The 27,387-nt window shown below is 42.5% G+C and overlaps 2 protein-coding genes across 8 annotated transcripts in view; both read left to right on the forward strand.

Moving 5' to 3' along the window:
• The first annotated feature begins 368 nt into the window (after nt 1-368).
• ktn1 (kinectin 1) lies at nt 369-19,500 on the forward strand. Of its 7 annotated transcripts, none has more exons than XM_039786038.1 (36): nt 370-512; nt 5,546-6,240; nt 6,341-6,505; nt 6,621-6,737; nt 6,843-6,973; nt 7,116-7,220; nt 7,346-7,486; nt 7,695-7,801; nt 8,076-8,220; nt 8,905-9,001; nt 9,112-9,296; nt 9,422-9,511; nt 9,614-9,651; nt 9,756-9,846; nt 10,061-10,129; nt 10,237-10,274; nt 10,393-10,483; nt 10,624-10,692; nt 11,239-11,276; nt 11,640-11,730; nt 11,847-11,959; nt 12,045-12,141; nt 12,378-12,418; nt 12,528-12,618; nt 13,414-13,500; nt 15,202-15,291; nt 15,416-15,502; nt 15,642-15,731; nt 15,812-15,904; nt 16,008-16,076; nt 16,203-16,286; nt 16,719-16,802; nt 17,887-17,970; nt 18,062-18,157; nt 18,270-18,380; nt 18,494-19,500. In XM_039786038.1, exons 2-36 carry the CDS (start codon nt 5,547-5,549, stop codon nt 18,521-18,523), a joined length of 3,849 nt encoding a protein of 1,282 aa, XP_039641972.1. In that variant the 5' UTR covers nt 370-512; nt 5,546; the 3' UTR covers nt 18,524-19,500. The 7 variants fall into 7 exon arrangements, with proteins under 7 accessions (XP_039641978.1, XP_039641972.1, XP_039641974.1 ...); XM_039786040.1 differs by having other exon boundaries at nt 12,381-12,418; XM_039786039.1 differs by having other exon boundaries at nt 6,624-6,737.
• Nucleotides 19,501-22,748: 3,248 nt separating this feature from the next.
• peli2 (pellino E3 ubiquitin protein ligase family member 2) overlaps nt 22,749-27,387 on the forward strand; it is a 13,324-nt gene continuing 8,685 nt past the window's right edge. The window contains exon 1 of the mRNA XM_039785433.1: nt 22,749-23,068. Coding sequence (XP_039641367.1) covers nt 22,965-23,068 — 104 coding nt within the window. The 5' untranslated portion in view covers nt 22,749-22,964. The remainder of the gene's footprint in view (nt 23,069-27,387) is intronic.

Consider the following 27,387-nt stretch of genomic DNA (forward strand, 5'->3'; position numbering starts at 1 on the left):
AATATTGTTGCAAAATATATGTTAAATACTAGAAGAAATACTGTCCTTATACCATCATTAAAGATGTGGTTAGGTCGCAAGATACCAGAGATAGAAAAAATTAAATAAGTTGGTTAGTTCACTAAATACCAAAGGAGGTCCCATCCCATATAATATTGCGCTTTTAGTACTCTTATTTAATGGACTTTGAGGAAATGCAATGACCACTCCCCTCTTTGCTTTTGTCTATAGAAAGATTTACGAATCAAGACTGTCTCGAAAAGGCGGGGCTATCTCTTGCTTTGCCCTGCGTAGTAACGGCTCCGGCCGGTGTGCCTGGAGTCACAAAACAAGCGTTCCCCAGCAGCCTGACTATGACCCGCCCCCGCGAACCAGAAACAGCAGATAGTCTGACGGATAGCGCAGAAGAAAGCCAAGCTGGAGCTGCCCTGGGAAGTCAAGAGTCTGCCAGAGTCAACGCAGAACTACGCCATTTCACTACTGGCTAAGGGAACAACAAACTGAAGCTACAGGTATGCTGTATTTAGCGGTTTTCGGCGATATCATGTTTATTTATTGTGAAAAAGCCGCTCATCCCGGTCTTAGCGCAGCTACACTCTTTACCCAGGCCTGGGAACGGCCCTTAGGACTTGAACGGAAGAATGAAGCAGCAGACCGGGTCAGAGATTTCAGGAGAGGCTGGGTCACTAGCAAGACCAGGCCCCCGTATTGGGGGGCAGATTTCCACGCCTCCACACAGGCTGAGAGTGTGTGAAAAAAATAAATAAACTTGAGTGTTCGTGTTAACATTTTTGCTGGTCAGTTCTATCGCTGAAGACTTCCTCTGTTCTATTACCGTAATTGGATTGGTCGGCTAACGTTAGTAACGTTACCTCACGTTAGTTGGCTAGCTTTTACGTTAGCTAGCTCATTCATAATGCTGAGCTTTAGCCACTCTGATACGAACTTGAGTTGCGACAAGCCTTTTCCTGTATGGATATAACTATTAAAGCAACTACTTGTAGACCTGTCCATGTCACTATTGAACCTCCACTGTTTTAAATAAACATTTTTTGCTAGTCATTTCGGCGAAGTGAGTATTTCGTCGACATGTGTGCCTCTTTTGGTTTTATTATAAAGTGTCGTGTGACTTCAGGAGCGAGCTGGGCTAACTTAGCAAGGAAGATTAACGCTATAGATAGATCAGTTCTGCTAATTCTGTGATAAGAGACTGTCCACATGTAGCCTTTTTTTGTTGTAAGAATAGCTGCCATTACGTAGCTATCTTGGTTCAGTAGTGTGCACAAGGCCGACATTAGACATGACTGAGCATGCTGGGACATGGTACTCAACCATAGTGAACTGTCCTTGTTCAATTTTGAGGAAGCTTGCTTGACATCAAAGTCGAGGTGTTGGTACTTAATACTTGTGTTGGCAATCCTACTACATCTGCAATAAAGTGGTGACTCAATATATGACTAACTGTGCCCTGCTGACTTCTAGATATATTTAGTTTTTGTTTGTTTAACTAACTTTAACGCTAAATAAACTCTAAACCTAAGAACTTTTCTGGAGATCCTTGGAAATCCTTCAAGCAACCCATTGGTCCCACTTTTACAAACGTTCGCATAGAGTCCACAAAGGTGTTCCTGTGGCATGGTGTCAGTTCTTTGTCAATTTCCTTGAGGTCTTTAAGCTGTTGTAGGGTGTGTTAGTTGTACTTGATTCAATATGTACCAAGCTCAGGGAAGAGCAGACCATTCCAGAGGACCAATACTTATGTTTGTTTTCCCACTACAATCAAAAGCCCTACTGTGTACTTTGCTACTTTCTGTTTAGTTTATTACCGGAATACTGATAATGGTAAATGATCAGTGTGTCGTCCTTAGAGCTTAACTATTCAGACATAACCATCTCTCACTTTTCTTAAACTAGATTACTTTTAACCCTAGTTCTTATTCTGATTTAGGATTACACTTGTCTGTATGTAAATGTGTACTAGAGAAATTGTTTACTCAGTTTCTGTGCTTTCCTGGACCTTTTTTTATTTTTTAAACATGCTTTCTTAGTGAATTGCTGTCATCTTAAAGATATAAAATGTAGCGTTCTGCATGGCCTAGTTTCGAGTACTGTCTGCGCTGCTTTTTGGACCCGATAGTTATCAGGAGTTCCTCTCTGTCAATGCCTGCCAAATCAGGAGGCCTGGCCAGCGAAGTGGCTAGATTCCGAGGAGCCAACAGCCCGAGAGGGCTTTGTCCTCCTGGCTCATTTTGATGCTGGGACAAGGCTCAGGCTGCACTAGGAAACTTATGCACCTTCCACTCCGAGGCCTGGGGCTGAAAGAAAGAAAGCAGGCTTCAAACTTTTACACCACTTACTCCACCCATACTTAATATGATCAGATGGCAATGTTGCTTCAAGTTTAATTTCGCAGCTTAATTTGGTCTGACATGGGAGTTTCCTGGAACATACAATGAACATGACATGAGTTAGAATTTCCTGATTTGGTAGCCACTGAGTAAGTAAGTTACCTTATTCACCGATGCTGTACATGTACAGTAGTATATCATTTACTATGGCTTCTTTATGTGTTCGGTTTATTTTTATTAAACTTTGATCTAGTTGGTTTATGACTAGGTTTCAGACGTAATCTCTAGGCCACTGAAAGGCTTTTTTGGTCTTGGCATGTTGCTTATTAGCCTAAGTGTGTGGTTTCTGTTTTGTCCTTGTAATATGACACATTTTCTAATGAGGTCACAGGTAAGAAAACTATAGAGCAGATGGGAACAGATTAAATAAAAAAAAAACTCAAAGTCTAATATTTTTATCATGGTATGGGTTTTTGACTGCTGGTTTCAACTGTGCTCTCTAAACAAACTGCTATTTTTTTCTGCTCAGTTACATATTTTCTATGAGTTTGCCCCCAGCTGTAACCTTTCTGGAGTGTGGAGGAATGCACCAGTAAGCCTATCGAATGGGATCGTCAAAATCAAAGCACTACAGAAAATGTTATATGAAGTTTTTTTTTTTTTGTCAATGCACAGAGGAAAAGCTTGGTGCTTAAAAGGCTAAATATTTTTTCCAGAAAAAGGTATTTCAAATATTAAACATAACAGACCTGTTACATTTTTGTGTGTGTTGTGGAAGATGTAATGGCAGGTTTTTGAGGTGTGAGTGAAAAAAGGGGTCAACATTACACTATAAGACTAAGCCTGCCATTCCTCAGGAAGCGCTGCGGTGGAAAGTTATTCTTAAATGTATTATCATGGGTAATCTGCTTAATCCAAATTACTAAAGAGGTCTGCTCTACGGCGCTGACTCCTACGCTATGTTACTACCACAGAGCCTAGGTATATGATGGGATTGTGCAACATTTCAGGTCACTCGCTGTCTGTGCAACTCTGTATTGTTGACAACACAATACTGCTGTGGTCACCCAGGGCTTAACTTGTCTCCGTTTTTCACAACCGTGCTTTATTTTTTTATTTTTTTTTGCAATAAGTGCGTAAGTTTGCACAAGGCATTGCTGTGTGTAAGTTTGTATGGCACTCTCCAGATGCATTAATGTTTGGAAAGAGTTCTATGTATTTGATCAAAATTGTCGTTTTTATATTTTTGACCAAATACATCGATGGCGATATTGAAGGGTTGACTATTGGTGCTTTCACAAAATATTTACACAATGAGAGTTTTGATAAATAATCACCAATAATGTGGATACCATGACTAGGTGGGTAAAGGCAAATAATAAAACGGTAGGCCTAAGTAAATCCAGAAAATTACATCACTTCACTGTAATGCAGCCTTTAAAACCAGAGGCCTGTACTATGAAGCAAGATTTGGCGTTAGCGAGGTAACTTCAGGTTCAACCCAGGGTTTTGGGTATCACGACGGTGGATCACTTGTTACCGGGTTAAATCGCTGTGGTAACTTATGCTGAACACCTAACTTGCTTCGGAGCAGGTTATGTCGGAGATTAGAGATCAACCGTTGTAAAAGCACCGCCTACCGACCAATCAATACGCGATAGATAACGGCGTCACTTTTCTTAGAAGATCCAGTTTATGCGGGACCACGGTTGTTAGATTAGATGAAGCCAGGTAACTGAAATAAATCCAGGGCATGTTGATCTTGATTCGTAGTACAGGCCTCAGGAAAAGACAACACATGTCATTACGATATCCAATGTAAGACGATATCTAGCCTCATATATCGATGTCGATATAATATCGATATATTGCCCTAGCACCACCTCTGTGATTTTCACATCAAACATGGTATCTGAGGTGTAATCAGGTTGATTAAACAGAAATAAGATAAGGGCATATAAGAGGAAAATCAAGAGAAACTGCAAGCTCCCTGCTTAAAATGTTGGCATTGTTTGAATGTGTCTTAGACTAATCAAATTACTTGGCTAAGTAACCACATTTATTGACCTATACAGCAACTTCATTTTAACAGCCATCATGGTGCCATTTTTTTTTTTTTTTTCTCTCCAGTGTTTTTTATGCCAAGACAATATGACAATAATGCTTACAGTTGGTTTGGTTAATAATAGTGGCTTCTAGTGAGCAATAAGATGCCTTGTGTCTCAAATTATTACAGCTTTATCTGCACTGATTCCACCCCAGGAGACAACACACAGTTCCTAAGAATATCTTTGGCAGATGCTAAACTGATGAAGTCTCGCACTCAGGGCCTCTTGACTCCGTAAACTTTGCCTGCAATGGAAGAAGAACCTCCTGTCCCTTGGCTTAAAGCAGGCAGGGGTCAAACTGCAGCTGCAGCAGACCTCAGCGGGTGACACATGTGGGTGTATTTTTGCCTCTTGCAAATCCATCCTGATATGAGTTTAGAATACCACTGTCGTCTTTGTGGGGGCTGAAGGAGGGAAGTGACTAAAAGAGACAGTGAGCCATCTTCTTTTTTAGCCTAGTTGTCTTTCTGATGTTCTTGGTCTATTTTGACCACCTTTTAAACCAATGTGAGTGAAGTTTTCTATCTGGCTCCTACCAAGCTGTGTTTCAAGTGCATACCCCATATTGTCCGTGTACCTATGTAAAGGTGGGGATGATGTTAAGCTGTGTAGCTGGGGTATTGTTATCTAATTCGAATCATAGCACTATGAGAGGAAAAGGGGTTATTAAGTCCTCTCACTCACACCCTCTCAACACTATTGATGTACCAACACCTCCATCTCCCATATCTCATACTTGTACCAGTTCACACATCGCAGGCTAGCTCTCATGGATGGCAGCTGTGGTTGACCTGCAAAGAAATATGAATATACAGCAAGACTTGTATTGGATGGATATGAGCAGCAACAAAGTTACAGATTCATGTACATAATATTGTTGAGTTCTTATGTTATTGTGATATCTGGATTTGAGCAGCCTTTGCTAGTTGCATTTGTTGGTAGAAAGCTATTACCATAATGTCATGCATTCAGTATGTGGAAAATATTGGCAGATGCATACCTTGATGTTTTAACAGTGTTGACTGTGTGCCAAGTAGCCTAAATTAAAGTGTTTTTTTTTTTTTTTTTTTTTTTCATTCTCCTCTTCAGAATGGCGGTGGATATCTACGACTCTCAGTACCTGCTCATCCTGGCCCCTTCCCTAGTCATCGCCCTCATGTTCCTCTTCTTCTGGCTCTTCATGAAGGAAACCTCCTACGATGAGGTGCTGGCCAGGCAGAAACGCGACCTCAAGCTACCACCATCTAAGCCAGACACCCGTAAGAAGAATGAAAAAAAGAAGAGCAAGAAGAAGGAGAGTGCCAGCGGAGGTGGAGGGGAGTCAGAAGAGGAGCTTCGGGATTTTGATGTGGCTGATTGTGCCAACAGCTCCACTTTGGAGGTAGAAGAGGAACCTGCACTAGTGGCTACTCCAGAGCCTGCTCCTCCAACACCTATTCCCTATGTGCCTGTTTCAGTGTCACCTGAGGCTCCTGCTGGTCTGAGGGAGAGAAAGAAGAAGGAGAAAAAGGCTGCCAAGGCTGCCGCTGCAGCAGCAGCTGCTGCTGCTGCTGCTGCTGCAGTAGCTACTGCTCCTTCTTCTGAGGAGCCAGAAGTAAATGGCTCAAAGCCGGTCAACCGCAAGACAGAGCCATTCCTGGCTGCAGGAAAACAGTCCAGCCCTCCAACTCCCCAGCTTGAGGTTCAGGTACAGGTCCAAGCCGCTCAGGCTCCTGTTCAGGCTCAGACACCTCCACAGATTTCTGGAAAGAAAAAGGAGAAGAAGAAACAAAAAGCAGAGCCAGGTGAGTAGCCAAGAGTACAGTTTAAAGTGGGGTTGTCACTTAGATTCTCGTGGAAAAAATGGAAATGGCTAAATCTTTTGTTCAATAAATTCCTCCTAAGTTACAGTGGATGACCAGCAGCCAGAGGTTAAGGCTGAGCAGGCTCCAGCTCCAGTCAAGAAGGAAGCTCCCATTGTGGCTGAAACCAAAGTTCTGGACGGTGCAACCCCAAGTGCTACCAGTGGCAGGAAGAAGAACTCTGCCAAGAGGCAGAAAACTGAGCATGGTAATAGTGATACAATGGTCCCACATGCTAAATTATATCTAAATTTCAATATCAGGACATGCGCTCAAGCCTGAACTTCTCGCCTTGTAATCAACCAGTTTTTCCTCAAATCCAGTAGATGAAGCCCATGTGCTGGCTGACTCAGCAGCTTCTGCGAACCACCAGGCAGGCCATAACGATGATGTACATTCCAAAGGGAGTGGCAAGAAACAGAAGAATGAGACTGACAAAGGTAAGAGGGGGCAAAAAACAAGTCTGATCCAGTATTTCATTGTTTGTTGTTGTCCCTGCCATTTAATAACACGCTAAATTGCATGGCCTTGTGTGTCTTAAACAGAGAACACGGAGGTGAAGCTGAAGGAGCTGCTTTCTGGTCTGTCCAGCCTGGCTCTGTCAGAGGCCGAGGCTGTCAGTGTGATAGCTCTCCTCGGGGAGAAGAGCCCTAATGCTTTGGATGCTTGGCACAAAGTGAGAGATTCATAAATGACACATTTGAATTGGGTGTTGTGACAAGTGACATTTCACACTATTTGCATTTGGCAGGAGACCTGGTATTTGTAGTTGGGACTTGCTATGCCTGCTTTCTTAATGTTATGTGTCTCACCACCAGTCTGCGGCTAGGCCTGACCCAGCTGCACAGGAACGAGAGAGACTTCTTACAACTCTGCAGGAGGAGGCTTCCATTGCCAAGGACAAAGTGAAACAGCTTAGTCAGGTCTGGAGTCCCATGTTCTTCTTAATGAAGTGCATAATATGATAAATTATTTATTTATTCCCAACTTATTTTAGAGTAATTCATTTGTTTCATAACGGCTTCATATGCCCTCTTCTGTGCTTTAGGAACTTCAAGTTGAGAAGCAAAAGACAGGCCGGGTGGAGGCCATGATGAGAGAGCAACGTGGAGCCATGGAGAAAGAACTGGGTAGCATGCAGGGCAAAGCACAAGGCAGCTACCAGGAGCTCCAGACCATGCAGATAAAGGTGATTTGATTTCTTGCATAAGTATGGACATTAAATCACTTGTTTCCTATTTTGTTGTTGTATTATCAGTTATTACAGTATATTAGACAACCCTCTATATCATCAATACTGTGGGGGGGAAGCAGAATTTAAAAAATATAAAGGAACCCAGACCTTTTTGCATTCCCTTAAGGCCACATGCAGACTGAATCATCTTGTTGATGTGTAGTTTCAGCAGGTAAGGGAGCAGCTGGAAAGCCAGATCACTCGACTGCAGCAGGAGAATGGCATCCTGAGGGACGCAGTCAGCTCTGCCACCAACCAGATGGAGAGCAAGTCAGTGTTACACTACAATAGATAAAAGATGCTCACTAGAGCTTCGTGCATGTCTCATCTGCTCGTTTTGGTGAAACTATCATAGTGATCCAATTCCTATAAGAATTTCAGCTCATTGTCTTTGCATTTTAGCTCAGACTTGTCATCTTACAATTATTCTCCATTTCTTCTGCCTGTGTTGCTCACTTAAGAGATCCATCTGGATGCACAGTTGCACAAGGTGAAATGCCCCCATTTTCACATCACTCATTTGTGTGCATGTGTTGCTTGATAGGAATTCTGCAGAGCTGAACAAGCTGCGTTCTGAGTATGCCGGCCTGATGAAAGAGCTGGCGGACAACAACAGCAAGCTGCAGCAGGAGGAGCACCAGAGGAAGTCACTGGAGGTCACCTATAAGCAGAACGTGTCCCAGCTGGAGGTACGCTAATCCAGATGCACAATGTGTTGCTATGTAGGCTGTGCTTCAGTTTCCCCAGGTGAGACAAAAATGAACTGGGCTGTACAAAACCTGGGCCATGCCGCACAGCCTCAAATCTGGTTAACAGTAGTGTTAGCATTACCAAGGAGGTTGAAGTGGGTGTGCCAAATACAACTTGGGTTGGGAGGATTGTGTTGGCTGTGGAAGCTGGAATGTTTGAGGCTTTGTGCTGTGTATGAACAACCCTTTCCTGCGAGACACCCAGATCAGCCCTTCCTGTCTTTTCATTGACTGTGATTAAAGATGGAAATTTTAGTTGCTGGCTCCATGGCAAGAGTTGAGATTTTGATGACAAAAATCTGATTTTCTTTGTTGCACAGACTAGAAAAATCAATTAAAGCGCTGTCTACAAGATGTTTTGTAATTTGGACCAGCCGTTAACTTAGTTTAGAAGATCCAGAGCTGTGTTTGAGTTGTTGGGGGGGGGGGGCTTGTATAAATTGGCCTTAATGCAAATCAACCTCTGTCATTGACCCTACAGTAATGATATTGACCGTGAGAGGAAAGAAGATTGATGGATGTCATTTGTTAGTTTAGTGTAGTGTGGCAGTACAGCACTTGTTTTCTATCATAATGTGTGGGAGAAACGTGTTCACCAAATTGGATATATGTCTCCATCGCCAGGCCCAACTGCAGGATGCTCAGCGACGTTGGGAGGAAGTGCAGAAGTTCCTCCACAGTGTCAATGCTGAGAGAGAGAAACTTCAGGCCTCAAAGCAAGGTGATAAAATATGTCGCACTAAACATTCAATCCTTTTAACTTGTTGCTTCTACTACATTAAAGACAAAATTACATCCAGCAACTGATTGTCTGTCTATTTGTGGGTACAGAGCTTCACAGCCAGCTGTTGGCAGTGGAGACCGAGATGAACAACAAGAGCAAGGAGATCCAGACCCTACACAGCAGCCTGAATGAAGCAATGGTTTCCAAGGAGCTGCTGGAGCAGAGAGTCATGGAGCTTATGGAGATGTCCCAGCACAGTATGCCTGATGACTCAATGCAAGCCCGGGTTCAGGTGAGCCGCTACAACATCCCATTTTAGTACTCTGAAGTGTTGATTCCATATTGAGATGCACAGTGAATTTCTCTGTGAAGCAGAGCAAAACACTTGTATACACTAATACAGTCTGTGTTTAACAGGACCTTATGAATGAAAACAAAGGTCTTCAGGTCCAGAGCGAGACCCTGCAAGTCCAGAATGAGACCCTGCATGCCCAGATCTCATCACAGGTATATTGGACAATCTTATTTACCTATGTTTAGTAGGAAAATATGCTCACATGCCTATCTGTATGTATGTAGGATAATAACATAGATTTTCTTCTAATTTAGGTCACCCATGTCTCTCACATTGAGGAGCTACAGAAGCTGTGAGAAACAATTTTGACCTTTTCAGACATAGTGACTGCATTACAGGTGATGCTGTTGAACCATTTCTAGTGCACTGTCCCAACTCTTCCCCTGTGCTGTTTAGATTGGCTGATAAGGAGTTGAAGAGAAAGAGCCTGGAGGATTCTTTAAATGCGGAGAGAAGCAGTGGGGCCAGTAGGGAAACTAACATGCAGGTATATTCGCTAGAGCACTTCATCTACAGCTTCTTATACTTACATTGCATTAGTTTATTAGTCTGCTGGAATTTGGCCAACATGTTCTGTGCCTCTCATTGTGTTCAGAGGGAATATAAATTGAAGACCATGTACACCACCCTGCCAGAAAAAGGGTTGACATTTGCATTTGACTTGGCATAATAAGTCTCTCTTTCCTGTGTTTCCTCTGTAGGCCTTGCACAATGAGAACATGTCACTGAAGGCAGAGATTCAGAATCTGCAGGCACAGATTTCTGATCAGGTTAGCCATGTACCTTGACTGTTTCAACTGTTCAAAGTTTAAAAGGCCCCTATGGGTTTGTGTGTTTTTCTCTTTGACACACCCTCTCTATTTCACTCCCCATGCAGACTGCCTCCAAACTGGCTTTGGACCAGTTCGAAAAGAGGTGTGTGTGAAAACTGGAACATATTTTAACTGTCATCTGGTTAGGCTTGTTACTCTGTCCATTAAACTAATAAGCCATAATTAATAAATTATGTTATAAAACATTGCTCCCTACCCAGTGTCCGGGAGAAGGAGGACAACATGAAAACCGTAGAGGACCTTCTGGAGAAGGGGCTGATTGAGGTGGCCAACAAGGAGGAAGAGCTCAAGGTGTTTTTCTCTTTTGCTGTCTCGCACACATTTGACTGACGTCAGCATGCTTTACATGACTCTGCATTTCACTGCTTGCCTTGTAATCACAATCCCTAATTGGACAGAAAATCTTTAAGTAATTTCTCTCCCTGATGCAGGCTATAAGAGAAGAAAACAAGTCACTAAAACAAGAAATAGAGATCCTTCAGAGAAAGACAGCAGAACAGGTGAGTTGTATAACATCTTTACTAAGGCTGCAACCACACTATTTTTTTTTTTTTAAAACAAATATGTTTTGCTACGTTTATGCCTCGCGTCCACACTACTCTGGCTTTTCCGAGCCCCTAAAACGGAGACATTTGAAAACACAGCTGACCCCGTTTTGGTTTGAAAACTTCAGGGTTGCGTTGTAATCAGTTCCACCTCCGTGGACCGACCGTGGTCAGAAAGCACAGGGGAGACACTTTGTTTCTCTCACTATGCCTCTAGAGTCGGTACTCGCTCAAAAGCTAATCCCAGTCACACTCTCACTCACTGTACACACACTCCCCATGCACACACACATGGCAGCCCTGCTATTATCTTAAAGAGATCGACGCAGACGCCAACGCCAAGTATACGTGTTAACATGGATGAAGATTAGTTCTGCTACAGCGCTAAAACGCTTGTGTGGACGAAGATCATTTTTCTTTTGAAATGCTGTTTAGTAGCTTAGTGTGTTCTCTTAATCGGTATTGATTCCTTTTTAAATTGTCTTTTTACCCTTATCACAGGCATCATCAGAGTCGATAGTGGAAGAACTTCACAGCAAGTAAGATCAATCATTGACTTTGGTATTTTACAATTATGGCAATGTAACAGTACTGTAGTCTTACGATCGCCCAACCCTATCCACAACAAACTACTTTAGTTTCTGTAACACCAGTCAGTGAGTGGCTGAGATATAGCGCAACTGATACAAGTCATAATTACATGTTCTGAAACCAAAGGCCACTTCTTACTCTACTGTAAGCATTTAAAAACAAGTTCCTCCTGGCACTCTAGGCCACTCCTGAGACACACCCCTGATAGTTATAGTTCTCCGCTGGCACAAGAGGCTGTGTATTGTTAAATGTCCTCTTGTCACGGATATCATTATATATGTACATTATCTTTATTGACTTTTGCTTTATAGGATCCAAGAGAAGGATGTGAAGCTAAAGTCATTGGAGGAGAGCCTACAGACAGCACAAGACAGCAGCTCTACCAGAGAGAAGACCGTTGAGGTGTGGGCTTTTCTGTTTCAATGAAATACTGTGTTTGCAAATTCCATGTGCTCTACCTTAGATTGTTCATGTTGTTGTACTTTGAGCTCTTGTCTAAAGCAGTGTTTGTCTTGCAGGCTCTGGAGCAGCAGTTGGCTGCCCTGCAGGTAGAGGTAGAGCAGCTGAGACAGAAGGAGACATCAGAAGAGCTGACCAGATCTGGTACCCAGATCCAAGAACTCCAGGCTCAGTAAGTTAATCCCCACACTTCAACATGTCGTCGTCCAGCGTTGCCTTCACAAATCAGACTAATGGTGAGCGCATCTGACCCACAGGCTAGCAGCAAAGGACGATGAGATCCAGATGCTAAAGGCTGAGCTGGAGGCAAGGACTAAGGAGCTGAGTGAGAAGGTGGAGCAGATACACCAACAGGTGAGGAACGATCTCAAAGAATTGCCCAAGTGCAAGTGTGACACATTCTGTGGTTTTGAATCAGGAAGATTTGTCTAAGATTTTACCAAGTAAGCATAGTAGAGCAAACAGGCCAGTGACTCAGACAAAATGTTTTTTTTTTTTTGTTTTGTTTTGTTTTTTGTTGCGAGGGTCATAAGAGACAAAATTCTCATTCAGTCCTGTTTTTGATGGACTCTTTTCCCCTCCTTAAATAGCAGTCTCACACAGCAGTGCCAAGCCCAGAGCTTCTTAAAGCGTGAGTAATGTTGCATTCCATATAACACATTTTCTACACATACATTTTCAATTTTAAAGGACCCGTAACTACGTAATAATTCAAAATGAGTGGTTATGTTGTCTATTAGGTTGTCAGAGAAGGAGAAGCAGGTCTCAGATCTCCAGGGTGAGCTGGCTGAGCTGAGGGACTCCCTGGAGCTTCATAGGAAGAAGAACAACGTAGGTTTCCTACAGTGTTGCCCCCAAACTGTATACCACCAGTGACTGCTCTGGTCTAGCCCTGCGAGACATCATCCCCTCCTCTTGTGTTGTTCCCCGAAACACTCTCCTCACACTGGAGTTGCACACAGCATACATCCATACTTCCCGTTGTCCACTGCTGCTTAGTCCCACTTGTTTTGCTTTGTGCTTTCTTTAGCTAAGGTTGTGTTTTCAACTTGATTGTACACATCAGTACAGATGTCTAATTTGATTTGGATGGCTTAAGCTGAGTGTTTCATAACCGGGCTTCCAGCCTACTCCTGTTATGCTCGCAATTGGCCATGACTGTTTCAGCAAGCTTGTCTGTGCTTGTGGGTGATTCAGAGCGTTAGAAACTCTCCTACCTTTTTTTTCTTTTCTTTTTTTTTTTTACATATTTGTGGCCTTTTGTTTTCTAATTTTTGTATTTAACTTGTATATATCCAGACATTGTTACCTTAATTTGAATAGACTAGTAGTTGAAATACTAGCAGAACTTGAAGTATCAGCAGACCATTGTTGCAATACATATCTTGCATACTGTGTATGTTGCTTTTACCCACACAAGGTGCGAGTCTGTGACTCTCGAGGCTATTTGTTCATACTTATTTTTAGCGGTTGGAGCATGGGTGAAAAACAGAGTGTAGCAATTTTAAAATGAGAAATGCGTTCGGTTTGTTCTGTTACTCTACCAGTCTTTATTTGAGGGTCACTGAATGCATAATTCCTGAGGCTTAACTGAAAGTAGTATCTCTCTGGAACTGACCAAAACAGGAGCTTCGGGAGAAAAACTGGAGTGCAATGGAAGCTCTGTCAGCTACCGAGGCCATGCTTCAAGGGAAACTCAGCAAAGCTGTCAAGGTTCGACACCCCACCTCAGTCTCCTTCACTCTAGTTCCAATCTGATGCATCCCCCAAAAATGCTGTTTTTTTTGCCATAATTGACCCAGTGAGATTTATTTTTCGCCATCATCCATTACAAAGCTGCATACTCATTTACCTCACTCTCGCCCTCCCCCTCTGTTGTTTGGCTTCAAGTTTTCAATTGGCCTTGTGTTAAGCTGTTGATCTTTGCTACTCCCCTTGGGAATCTCAGACTTTATTAACTTAACATATATTGGTTTCATTAGCGGATACATTTTTGCATTAAGCTCTGAAATATATAGAAGATTTCTCCTTGCCCAAAGCTCAGGCTGATTCTTTGAAATGAGTGCACAGTGACCTAGAAATTGTTTCACTAGAGGTCATTAGGTTGAGATTCATGGTAATCATTTCTGCCGCTTCCTGTCTGTCATGTCACTTCTAGCATGTCCCCCCCCCCCTTCTGCTTTGTGACATCCATACTGTCAATGTCACCACTTTTTCAGTCAATGAAATTCTGTGTAATTCACTTTGATTTTAATGCATTCTTTTTAAAGGAAGTGTGATCATTTTAAAATGTTGAATGACTATGCAACGGTGGCCTTATGATTCTCAATTATCTGTACTCCTGACTGAAAGATCTTTGTGTAACTAACTAACTCGGGGTGATGATGGCGCAGTGGATATGACACGTGCCTTTGGAGTGGGAGATCCGGGTGCGATACATCAACCAATGTGTCCCTGAGCAAGACACTTAACCCTAGTTGCTCCAGAGGCGTGTGACCTCTGACGTATATAGCAATTGTAAGTCGCTTTGGATAAAATGTAATGTAACTAAATTAAAGTAAAATCTACAGGTCCATTTAGTGTAGACATAGAGTTGGCTACCAGATAGCTGGTCTATTAACAGTTATAGTAAGCATATATGTCTGCCCTCCTCGCTTTACATCAGGGTAGGGTACATGCTGAACCGTCGACACAGCAGCTGCTCTTCAGCCATCTGAGTACAGTAGAAACCACCTTCTTAGAGCTGAGCCAGGGAGTTCCTTGGCAGCTGTTGTGTACTGTCAGTGTACACTGGTTGTATTTAACTCTATACACTTGTTTCAGAGTTGCCTTGTGACATGGTGTGTTAATGTGAATAGTGGTTAGAGTGCCAGCTGGCTAGTGCTTGGCATATGCTCTCCCTTCAGGCCCTCAGAGTGACAGTGCATGATGCTAGCCTATTGTGGGAGGACTGATAGCTACCTTTTTTATTAATTGAAGAGTTTCAAGGTACTTTGTACAATTTCATGAAAGCATGTTGATGTATTTGTGGTTGCAGGAGGACTGAAGATGTGATGTGCTCTGAATGTGAGGTTGCTGACAGTCAGTGTAGGTGTGGCTTGTTGAAAGATGCTGATGTTTTCTTAGGGTAAATGAAAGTAGGAGTGAGACAGCATTTATCCTGATCCTCTAGATTTATAATTACAAAGATTATGTTAAGTGAATCATTTCTGTAACATTGATTGGAGCAGCTTGATGCATGACTTGATGACTCATGGAAATTAGAATAAGGAAGAAGGGAAGGTGGTGGTGGTCATATCTGCTCTGATGACCACTGGACTTTGTCTTCGAAGTGACTGAACTAAGTGAACAGCCGGTGCTCAATCTCCTCTCCTCTCTTTTTGTCTCTTTGCCCACTCCTGTCGCCTTTTGTAGGAGAACCAGACAGCACTGGCAATGTGTCAGGCTGAGTGTCAAGATGTTCTGCACAGACTTCTGCCCCATGTGCCTCTGCCCAATGAGCAGGTATGGATAATATTGGATTTTTACCTCCATGCAAATTGTGTTTGAAAACCAGTCTTACTTCGTTGCACTTACTCCTCCTGTGTCGTGATTTTTCTCTTTACTCTTCATCTCTTCTTTCTAATAGAACCATCAGGAGTGGCTCCACAGATTTGAGGGGGCAGTAGCTGAAAGCTCAGCTGCACAATCCACCCCTGCATCAGGGGACCCTAAGGTAAATAAAGTGGAAGTAAAGTAAATTTGAACATCTTTCCTCTTAAACTGAAGATATTTTTTAGCATGAAATACTTTCTACTTTTCTCACACTCACAATCTCTCACTCACTCACTCACTCACTCACTCAAACAAACTAGGGACTGGCTGTGAAGCTGAAAGAAGCTGAGGAAGCGCAAAGGATTCTACAGAAAGACTGTGAGACATACAAGAAGGTGTTGGCAGAGACGGTGAGATGAGGTTTTAACATTTGTGCTTCCGTAGTGGTGTCTCTTGCCAAACTAAGCTGTCATTCCTGCTGCATCCACAGGAGGGCATCCTGCAGCGCCTCCAAAACAGCGTGGAGCAGGAGGAGTCTCGCTGGAGGGTGAAGCTGGAGCTATCACAGGGAGAGCTCCGAGAGGTGTGTTCAGGTTTAGCCGGAAACAACTCCTAGAAAATATTAAATCTATATTATTGCACCATGTGTGGTTTTCATTGCATAATTCTTCTGTCTCTTCCCTTAGATGAGCCTGAAAGTCACAGCTCTGGAGCAAGATGTTGAGAGACTAACTGATGGAGCAGAGTTGGAAAATGTCAGTCCAGTGGAAACGCACCTCTCAAACTAACACTCTGACTTAATGTAGTTCAAACATTCTGCCATTTTAACTTGTGTTTGTCTCGGTCACAAGTGTATTTTGAACCTCTGTTGTGCTCTGTAGCTTAGAAGAGGAAAGGAGCACTTGGAGTCTGAGTTGGAGAGGGCGGAGCGTGAGAGTGCCACCTATGTAACAGAGGTCAGAGAGGTGAGCAGGAACTTTACTCCTTCACCCAGTCATGTCATAGTGTTCATCCTCATGTGGCAAAAGTACCAGCTCTGTTTTAAATTTCATGTCCATGGCATGTTGTAATGTTTTTGTGACATCCTGTTTATTTGGGGCATATGAAGTCCACACAACACCTTAAATAGTCCATAATCAGCTCTAGCAATGACTCTACTTGACTTACCAAACTAACTTATAGACTGCTTTTGGTAATTTACAGTCATACACAACAGGATCCTGTGGTTTATTTATCACGACATGACTCTGCTAAATAGTAAGAGCATTCCCTTTTTGTAGAAGTCTTATGGCCTGATCAGCTCATATCACTGCATAGACAGACTGTGTGCTCATAGGGCTGTCCTGGACTGACTCTCAGACTCCCATTAAACACATCATCTCAAAACTCAATTTCAGCTCAAAGATCTGTTGACTGAATTGCAGACCAGACTTGATGGCTCATATACAGAGGCTATCAGACAGAATGAGGAGCTGAATTTGGTAAGCGTTGCTCACCCTCTAGCTAGAACCTCAGTGACGTGCTAACTCAACCCTTAACTTCAAGAATATATTCTCGGATTTTAGGAGCCAGGAAATGTGACTCCTGTAAAGTAGCAACAACTAGGGGTGTATAATGATGACTCATGTTCACACTCTGTGATACTTACAAGACTAACTCTTTGTTTTCATTCTACACTGGCACTAAATTCATCTCACTTTGCCTTTTCAGGCATCTAACAAATGGCCTGCTAGTCAATTTGCCTTCCTTCTGCAGAGTCCAAAAATATCAAATGTGCTCCAGTCCATCTTCAGCTATGATTTTACTCTACACCTTGAACTGCACCTTTTCAGCCTTCTTACGAACCATGTCTGTCTCGTGGACTTTGTCTTGCCATGTCGCTGGACACTTTACTGTGGCCTTTGTGTAGCGTTAAATCATTAGTTTTTTGACAATATATTGGCTGTGTTCAGACCAACAATAGCACTATGAAAAATGTAGCTTCCTGATTTAATTACGATGAGGACTTGAACAACAACAAAACAACACCAGACCATCAAACTTCTGTTGCAACGCATTGCTACATTGTCCACCAACAATGCATTTGGCCCGTACGCACAAGTGCATAACCTTGGTTACTTAAGGTGAATGATGTAATTTAACTTCTTATCTTGCAATCAAAATGACAGTGAGAACTTTCCAGAGTTGTAAAATCCTCTTTCAAGGTATCGTAAACCGCTGTGCAGTATCGTGGCCTCTGATAAACCTTGAAACGTGAATGTATTACTCAAACTAGACTTCTCGGAATTCATCTTCTCACCAGTACCTGTAGCAACATGCCCACACCAACACAGCCCCTTGCACTCTTTTACTTAGTGCTATTCTTGGTTTGAACATGGCCTATGTAGGACAAGCAAAAACTGTTACATCTGTGCAAATCTTGAGCACTTTTTATATGTGCATTTAATGTAGGCAATGTTGGCAGGAGGCAGTACATGTAATGTAAAATTATGAATGGGATTCACGTGTGAATGGAACACTATAATGTGCTATGGAGTGTGTGCTAAGTGTCTGTTTTGATTGCAGCTGAAAACCCAGCTCACTGAGACTCTGTCCAAGCTGGAGACCGAAGAGAACGAGAGGCAAAAGGTGGCGGGTGACCTGTATACGGTAAGAATATTTGTTTATATTTTCATCACACATATGTATCCATCTCCAGGACACATTGTTAACATGTGGAACTTTCTGGTCCTTATTCCAGGCCCAGCAGTCTCTTGATCTGATCCAAGGGGAGCTCTCTAAAGTGACTGACAACGGTGATGACCTGATAGAGAATAGCAGTCTGTCGTCACAGAGAGTAAGAGTCTGGGGCAGTAAGGGTGCTGTAACAGTTGGTGTTCTATGTCTTTGCATGTATGGTAATTAAGTGGTAACATTGAGCTCTAAATCAGCCATTCTGTCTCTGACAGGAAGAGATTGACAGAAAGGAGAAAATGACTGCAGGACTGAACCAAACAGTCAGAGAACTGCAGCAGCTGCTACAAGGCGTCAGCCGGCAACTCGCCAAGAGAAAGGAAGGGGTAAGGCCTGTTACTGTGCTGTTCTTGCAGCCCAATTACATTATAGTATCATAGTCTTTCCACTTGCATTTGTGTATTTGAATGTGGAGTCTGAACATTCTGCTTTCCTCCAGGAGGCTGACAAAGATCTGCCCAAGGTATAGTGAGAGGAGAACAGCCCCCGCCCCCTCCCCCACGCAGCCACCCTGACTGCACTACAGAGACCACCTTTGACCTTCGGTCTCATCACTACCACCGTCACACCATACTGTCACACCAAGCCACACCCTTTCCCCAACCCCCGTCGCCTCACCTGTACTGTAGGCAGCCTCCAACTGACTCTGGCCCAGTCTCACTGTTGGCAGCAAGGGAGCAGGCAGAGGTTACTGTTAATTCCAAACACTCCAGACACTGTACCAAATCACACTACACCACTCCCACCACATTCCTCTTTATCAGCAGCATCGCCAGTTAATTTTTATTCTAAACTTAAAAATGACATCCAGCATAATTTAAACTGCGTGGCAACCATTCCTCTGTTTAAAACACCTGTATTTTTCAATGAAATCCTTTTGAATACTACAGTAGTTTTTGTTGTTTGTCAAGAGAGGACCGTGATATAAATTTCCAACTTGATGACACAAACTTTGGGTTTTTAGACCTTTTTTCTTAACTTAATAAAGATATGTATAGTTTAAATGTACCAGTTAGGACCTGCTGAAATACACTTTGTTGTTGATCTGTTTGCCTCCTGACCAGTAAACTATCACAAACTGTGCATTCATGAATTCATAGCTCCATGCATACCTTGGCTCAGTATTGGGTGGGAGAAGTGAGATTTTAAAGGGGTCTTCAGCATATCAGAAGGGCCACTATGTGACTGTAACTATGGAGATGCATGGACATATTGTAGTCAAGTCTGTACTCCAGCTCCAGAGAGAAGGGAGTCTGACCCTGGCTGTGGAAAGAGAAGGCCAGGTCAACAGTGTAAAGGTTTTTAATCCTGCAACTACTCTAGGAGTAAGCGTCCCATATCATCTGTAATCAACACTCGCTATATTGTTGCTAAGTTCATTAACGCTGAAGATTTTGTTCTTTTTGTAACAGGCGATGTTAATAAAAGGGATGCTTGATAAATCTGTCCAGTTTCATGGGTTGAATCTTTTTCTTCCACTGCACTTCTTTCTCCCTACCACTGTGGGGCACCATGCAACCTTAGTTGACATTTCAAACTTATTTGATTCACCGTCTTGAAAAACCTGAATGTGCACAGAGAAATTGCAAAGCTTCTGCTCCTAAAGCTTTTGCTGGCAGGTATAGTTCTTGCTTGGCAAAGTATTCATCTGACGTCCCTGAACACGATAAACATGTTTGTCATGTAGTGGTGATATTTTAGGTAAGTGGTTTGTAGAGAAGGTAATTTACTGTGCAGCCTAAATCATGGAACATCTGGGGTGTGACTAGTTTCCCGTGATGGTAACATACTATATAATCCCTCAGAACAGGAAATTGTTTTCTCACCTCCTGCATGAAGTCATACCAAATATTTCCCATCAGTAAGAAGATGTGAAAGGAAGTGAGAATTTAACTGGTAGCTTAAACAATCAAAAGCTTAGCAAGGACAACGTCTGACGGGGGGGAAATCACTTGTTAATGCTGTGAGTGGCTGAGTGAGAAAGTGTATTGTGAACTCAGATGTGCCATGGGTGTGATTATTTTTATTTCTTTTCTTTAATGTTTTAGATTTAGCCTCTGCCAGCTTTCTATTTTTATTATTTAAAAGATAAATCAGGTTCTGCGGGACTGGACCTGACTTGACTTTGGGTATCTGCACTGTACAGCTCTCATCTTTGCATGTTATACGGCCTTTAAAACAACAGGAGTGTTGTGCTGGCTGGGGGGCTGGAGGGGGGGAGGGGGGGCGTGTTGGGGTCAGGTCAGTGGCACGAGCAACATGGGATCAGCACATTCCTCACATTCTCCCACACTGTCATGCTGCAGTCAGCTGATTGGAGATCTGGCTTTTACCTCCATGGAAACCTCGCGACGAAACAGGCATTAGTGTATCTTCAACATACACGTCATTAACTGGATAACAAAGGGAGTGCCTTTCACAACCTGCTGGTTTAAATGTCCTTTAAAATGAACAAGCTATTTGCATTACATGTCATTGTATGATAATCTCGTATGATAATCTCTAAATTTGACAAATGTATGATGATTCTACAGTTTTGTCACTTTTATCTCGTATGACGTGTCTCACAGTTCTTGGAAAAGCCTGCCATCTTGTGTGGGTAAATGACAAAAGGTTTACATTTGTGGGAAAAACCAGCAATAAATCTGCCCGAGGTTCGTCACACTTGCGGATAGCCTCATGACTTCCATAGAAGGTCTGAAGTGCCAAAGAGCAGTTAATAGGGGCTTTGTCTTTCCTGTCATCATAGCTCACACTGATTATCTCAATTGCGCAATTTAGCGGTAGGGCTCTGCTCTGCATGCTTCTTGCCTTGTAACATTAAACTCCTCCTCCTAAACATAGATTTGCACTCGCACTACACCAGCACAACTTCAGCAAAGCAGCCCACTCCCTGCATCTGCTCTCCATCAGTGTGGTATGTGCTAGAGAGCCTTTGATCCCCCCAACACTACTGTGTGTGTGTGTGTGTGTGTGTGTGTGTGTGTGTGTGTGTGCGCGCACATGTGGGAGGGTGAGTCAGACAGACATAGAAAAGACTGTAGTGCTCGTTTACACAGACAATGCCCAATGGATGAAGGCAAGCGGAAAGAGACAGTGACACAAAAGAGCAGTAAACATTCATTATACCCACAGTTTTAAGTCCAGCCCCTAGGCCTGTAGTTAAAGGCCTAATGCAGCTTGATCCTTGCCCATAACTGCTGAAGTTCACTCGACTGTACTATTAATTCCTTGCCCACAACTGCTGAAGTTCACTCCACTGTACTATTAATGGACAAGTATGTGCAGCTATGAACGGAACCAACAAATGTCATAGATTGATCTGAGTTGTATTGCTTACAAATGGAATAACACGTCAATGTATCTTATAGTATTGCAGAGTTTAAGTACATATGGGTGGGGAGGCAAGTACCTTCATGGGCCCCAGTGACCCCCTACTACCTTTTGTTTTTGTGCCAAGTGTTATTGCACTTTGAAACTAAACACCAGTTCAAACAGAAGGTCATTATTGCAGAGGCAATAGAACCACTGAAGGAGCCTGAAGCAGTAAGGGCACCTCCAGCCATGCATGTTCTTGTGAAAACAAGACAGAGGCAGTAAAATGTTGATGAGACTGCCAGACAAAAGTGGAGTGGCACATTCATCAGAAAGGCGTGAGAACAACATGTGGGATGTTGAGTTGAGAGGTTCTTGGTTCCTCACATAAGGTGTGGACATTTGGTTACATTAGACAGTCTGTAAGTCATTCTCTGAAGGAGCAATTAAGCAAATAGGCCATTATGTTATTATTAGATTAATTGGTATCTTCTCACATGGAGCCAGGTGACTAATAAGATATTACAAAAAGAAATAAGCATATACCTGAAGGCTGGTAACCAAGAAACGGAAAGATGTTAATAGAAAGCGAGACAACGAAATAAAAGGATCAAAATAAGCAATGGTAATGTGAAAATAAAACTCCCAGGCATGCAGATAAATAGTCACGTCATTAGGATTAGGTTGCATAAACAATTGCACGCATTAGCCAACTGCAATAAAGTCATAATCAAAAAAAGTTCTTAAAACGGCCCAGGGGCTCACCAATGAAATAAGCAAACCTGATTTCACCATTCTTTCACTCTTTGCATGTGAACCGTCAGGAAATGTACCAGGATGATTATTTTCCCCCATGTGTTTCCCACTATTACTGCCCCACCTTCTGCCCCACTTAGGCCTGTGTAACTTTATACAAAAGCAGTCATTTGTAATAAAATGGTATGATCCTTAATACATTTGTGCTGAAAACGAAGTAAGTCTGATATATTCAAAGGATGTTATGACAAAAACGTGTATAAACCCTTATTCTCGTTAGACATTGGAAACTGGAAACTTTACAAACGTATCATGAAAAGTATGATCCCTTTAAGAATTCCCAGATTGTACTCTTTGTTTACATAACACAGGGTGCGATCCATGAAACATGTGAGGTGGCAAAAGTAGGACGTTTCACTCCCAAGTACGATAACGTTGTTTACCCAACAATAAATTAAACGCAAAATACTTTCCTCTAGTATAATTAATAACTTGTAAAGGTAGACATAGCACACTTAGATCAAAAAACACTATTTTAAACAAATATTTGGTATGGAGTCCCCCTACACAAAGTAAAGAAAAATTGAATGGTACATTCCGGCCCTGCTCCTCGCTGTTTTTCTATCTGCTTCAGAGCGGATTCAACCGCCAAGTAAGTTACATTTTGCAATGTCATGCTAAAGAAGTTTATGATCAGTTTATTTATAGAAAACTGGATTGGCGTGGGCACAGAGACATATGCCGCTGGATATATGATCTGAAATGAGACCCTGTCGTGTTTTTTGAAGGTAATTCCCGGTGATTTTTGAGCCGCTGTTATTACTGTATAACGTTAGCTAATGTTACACAGTGAAGCCAGAAGCCTCATGTTTTCGTCAAGCCAAGAGGAGCACTGCGCCCCGTCCAAAGACCCAGTGAAATACGGGGAGCTGGTGGTGCTAGGGTGAGTTTTACCTTGCTGATATATATTTTGGGATAACTTTACTTTACAGACTCCTCTACGTTGACGTTATAAGGCCAGTATTTCTAAATGAAGTTTTATAAGAGGGCACTCACTTATAGCTTAGCTCATTTAGCGACGTGAGTGTACGTTTAGAAAATAAGGTGTGTAACCTTACTTTAGTAATGTGCCTTTTATTTTAGACAAACATCGACTTGTACACAACTAAGTTAACTTTCTAGAAATAGTCAAGAATAACGTTGAGCCCAGTTTGGATTCACGCACTCACGTTACTCCACTAATCAGACACGTGCACAATCAGAAATGTGTACATTTTCGTGTGGAGTTGGTGGCAGTGTTTTCATTCTCTGACAATTGGGGAATTGACAACATTTCTGCTACATCAACCAACCAATGTCCACACAATATAAAAGTTCAGGACAACTGTAGAAACCCGGGTCCATGAACCCCAGACTCTGACCGGGGCGCTCCTACCTTAACAGTCGGATTCATGGGGTTTAAGGAATTCGGATGTGGTGATGGTCCCCTCCCCCATCCCCCAAGGTTCTTCCTATTTTCAAAACAATCTGTAGCTCAGAACGCACAACTTTACATCTTTTAAAACGCAACGTTTTCTGTATTCACGCGCATGCACTACAAGGACATGGTTTGTTTCCAAGATGCTAAAATTGGCCTACATATCATTGTTGCAGTTCAATAGTTTGAAATCACACACCTTGCTTATCCCAACACACAGCTGATTTCTTTACATTCACTAATGTCCGCTGTCCACATGGTCAGGTAGGGGACCTTTCCAGGCTCTTGGACCACTAATGACTAACATCAGGAGTGGGGGAGTATGGATAAAATCGTTTATCACAATACCCAATTTTATATCACAATATCCATGGAAATCGTGATATTGGTAAAAGTTTGTTGATGAAATTACTACACAGGATATATCTGTTCTTAGCCACTCCAACAAATTAAAACACTTGGAAACACAATAACTGTTTAGCATTTTACGAGAAATAATCACTTAAACCATCAGTCACACTTATCAGATTAATTTCCATTGATGGACTAATCAGTCATTTATCATTACATCAGATGGATGCTCAGTTGTTTGTTTAAAAACAAAATGTAAAAAAACATGTTAATTCTTTTCAAAAATAATGTTTTAATAGTTTTGGCATTGATGCTGAAACTATCATATTGGCGCTAGTATTACAAACATTTAAAACAATACCCAGCCCTAATCTGCAATGTTAAAAAAAACAAGCCAGTTATAGTGGCATTAGTATATGTGTCTCATCCTGCCACTGACTAAAAACTGCTGTGGCTTTTTCTTGTCAGAACTATTTTAAAACCACTGCTGTGTTCTTTCTGGATTTGTTGAGGAGAAACTGCAGCCAGTTATCATTCTGAACAATCATGTTTATATTGATAAACTGTCAAGGGCAACAGCTGACACAGATTATGGAAAACACCTGCTGTGTCATCAGTGATTGGAGTTTGGCCAGTACTACAAACTACTTAAAACTAGCACTTTTAGGTGTTTGTGCTGTGGAAATTACATTTACTGTATATGGCTTTTGTTTGAAGCCCTTGAAATGATATGCCTATAAAGGTTATATATGCAGAGCATGGTAGAGTGTGGTTTTGTCCCTTGCCCTCCACCCATACACTCACAAGCCATGCTGTTATTATATGGGACAACAAGTGCTGACTGCTTATTACCCCAGGCTGAACATGTGGCATGTTTGAAGCTGATACTTTTGTTCTCTCTCCTGACATAAAGACACATATTTGAATCAGATGTGACGGGTGTATAATCACTGCCATGACATCACATCCCACTGATAAAACTGATGGTAGACAAGATAGCTGACAGCATGGAACAAAGCTTGTTTGAGCAGCAGTTCCCTCAGTGGTTTGTTGCCATGACCGTGGTGGCTCTTATTACTTGCATGGCTGCCCCCCATCTCTGTCTGGGCAGATTGGCTTGGTGCTGGTCAGTGAGGGGTGGGGTGGCTGCGTGGGTATCCTGGAAATGAAAGGATGGATTGATCAGGACTCAGCCTTTGCCTCTCCTCAGCTTCCTCTGTCCATTGTGGCTGGGAGACTAGGCCTATTGATTGAACTTTGTACAGTTCTCCCTAAAGAACCGCTCGGTAAAGGAAGTGTACAAATCAACTTGAGGGCATCTTTGGTGCAAACTGGCACTGATTGTTGAGATGGCTTTTCTATTATAGAAATCCCATTAATCCAAGAAGGAAAAGTGTTATCCTTTTGCGTTCCTCAACTCCACAACAAGGCCAGTGTGGAGCTTGTGTGGTGTCAGTGTCTTGTGCAAGGTTATATCAGTCAGATGGATACTTGGGCCCATGACAGCTTAAATCTAAGTCAGGAGACTGATGCTCTTCTTATTTACTGTGCCATCTGGCTGCCTCCCATGTAGTGACGATGTACTGTTGATGTACACTTTAGATCAACCTATCTGAAGCACTAATAGCCTGTAGTCTTACTTTGCAGCATCATCAGACCTCTGTGCCATGTTCTGTGACCCTTCTAAAGGCCACCCTGCCTCTTTGTCATGCTAATGAGGTTATAACAACTCGGCACATCTCCCTATTCTGCGAACACTAGCCTTTCATTTAAGCACAAGAGGTAGGGGGGCTGTTGGCTCCTTAGTGCAACCCTGGAGGATAGGTGATATGCCAGAGTCTTCTAATCCCTGCTCCTAAAGTATTGGAAGGTAAAGCCGCTGTCTGTCTGGCACAGGTCAAAAGGGAAAGCGATCACAATTGGTTGGAGCGCAGCTCTGAAAAGCCTGTCCTAGCTAATGTGACGGTGGCAGTTCCTACATGAGGCATGTGTGCTGTTTCTCAAAGAGCCAGGGTTATATTATATTCTGCAGTTATTCTGACTGAATTGTCATCATGGCGAAATGCTAAGCTGCATATGATCTTATTGTGTGTGTGTGTTGTATGTGAAAATACATCCAGGCACAGGTATCCAGCAGAAGAAAAAAAAATAAGTTGAAATTGAATGATATATAGGCCTAGCTGCTCTTTATTTAGGTGTGTAGTTTCTAGGGCAGGTTGGATGAAATTGGAGTATGGAGTCAGCACTCTGTTAAATTAGCTTCAAAAGTGTGTTTATTGTTAGTAATTAGTAATGTTTAGTAATGTTTTGTTCTTTAATTTTTAATGTGCCTTCTGTCCTGTACTTTGTTACCAGAGGGAATGTCTTTTTAAAGCAGCATGTAAAAGGAAACATTAGTAGTAAAAGCTAAAGAGCCTTTATAATAGTGAACAATCTCTAAACATTTGAAAAAAAACTAATACAATCATTTATCCACTTTTTATTTTGCCATTTCCCTCCTGCTGTCAGTGTATTAGCTGTAGTTTTGTCCACAGTATAATCCAGTGCCTCTCTAGCTCTCGGTGGCTTGTCGTACAGGTCAGCTGTGTGCTCTGTGCTGACTGGGACCATGTGTTTCCATGCCTGGCCAGCCGTGAGGTGACATGAGACATGGGGCAGGTGGACTAGCTTTGGAGGGAGGGAGGTACGGAGGAGCAGAAAGAGGCTCTTGTTGCTGCTGTTGCATTTGTGTTGCAACAAAGAGGAGAGATGTCTGTAGTGGTTGATAGAGGTCACTTCTCCATGAAATGTATTACTATGCCATCTTGAAGCTTTTAATAACGATATTTCTAGTGTCTGTTTAGCACACTGCTTACACATGAGTGTGTGACAGAAGGTCTGTGTGTTGGATGGGAGTAGGGCATGGGGTGTCCCAGCTGTAGTAACCAGCTGGTGGATGGAGAGAGGAGCAGTACTACCGGAAGGGGCTTCTTCATTCACAAGGAGCTGCCTAGGCTAAGTGCCCCACGCAGCAGACTGAGACTGGAGTCTGATATTGAGAAGTGAAAACCGAGAATGCTCTTAGGTGATCTTCTGGTGGTGCTGAGGCTTTGAAAATGAGATCTTAGAACTTTCTGTATCAGTGTAAAAAATCCAGCTATGAGAGAACGTGTTTCAGTCATGTGAGCCCAGTTCTCCACCCAGACTGTGCTTTCCAGGAGCAAACCTAGCTGCGTGAATCTTACAAATAGCTTCTGAGGGGCGGTGCGTTTGCATACCTACGGAATTCCTCCAATTCACAGTACCGGTTATTATGTAATAGGACTCCACCCACCATTCTTCATTATGTCCTCACCACCATTCCATATTTCCACTCATTATCCACTATTCATTCCCCCCCTTCCATTCCACTTTACTATTTTACCCTCTTCTCCCTTCTCCCCCCCACATTCTTT

The sequence above is a fragment of the Perca fluviatilis genome, chromosome 20, assembly GCF_010015445.1.
Source record: "Perca fluviatilis chromosome 20, GENO_Pfluv_1.0, whole genome shotgun sequence".
In the NCBI taxonomy this organism is placed as follows: domain Eukaryota; kingdom Metazoa; phylum Chordata; class Actinopteri; order Perciformes; family Percidae; genus Perca; species Perca fluviatilis.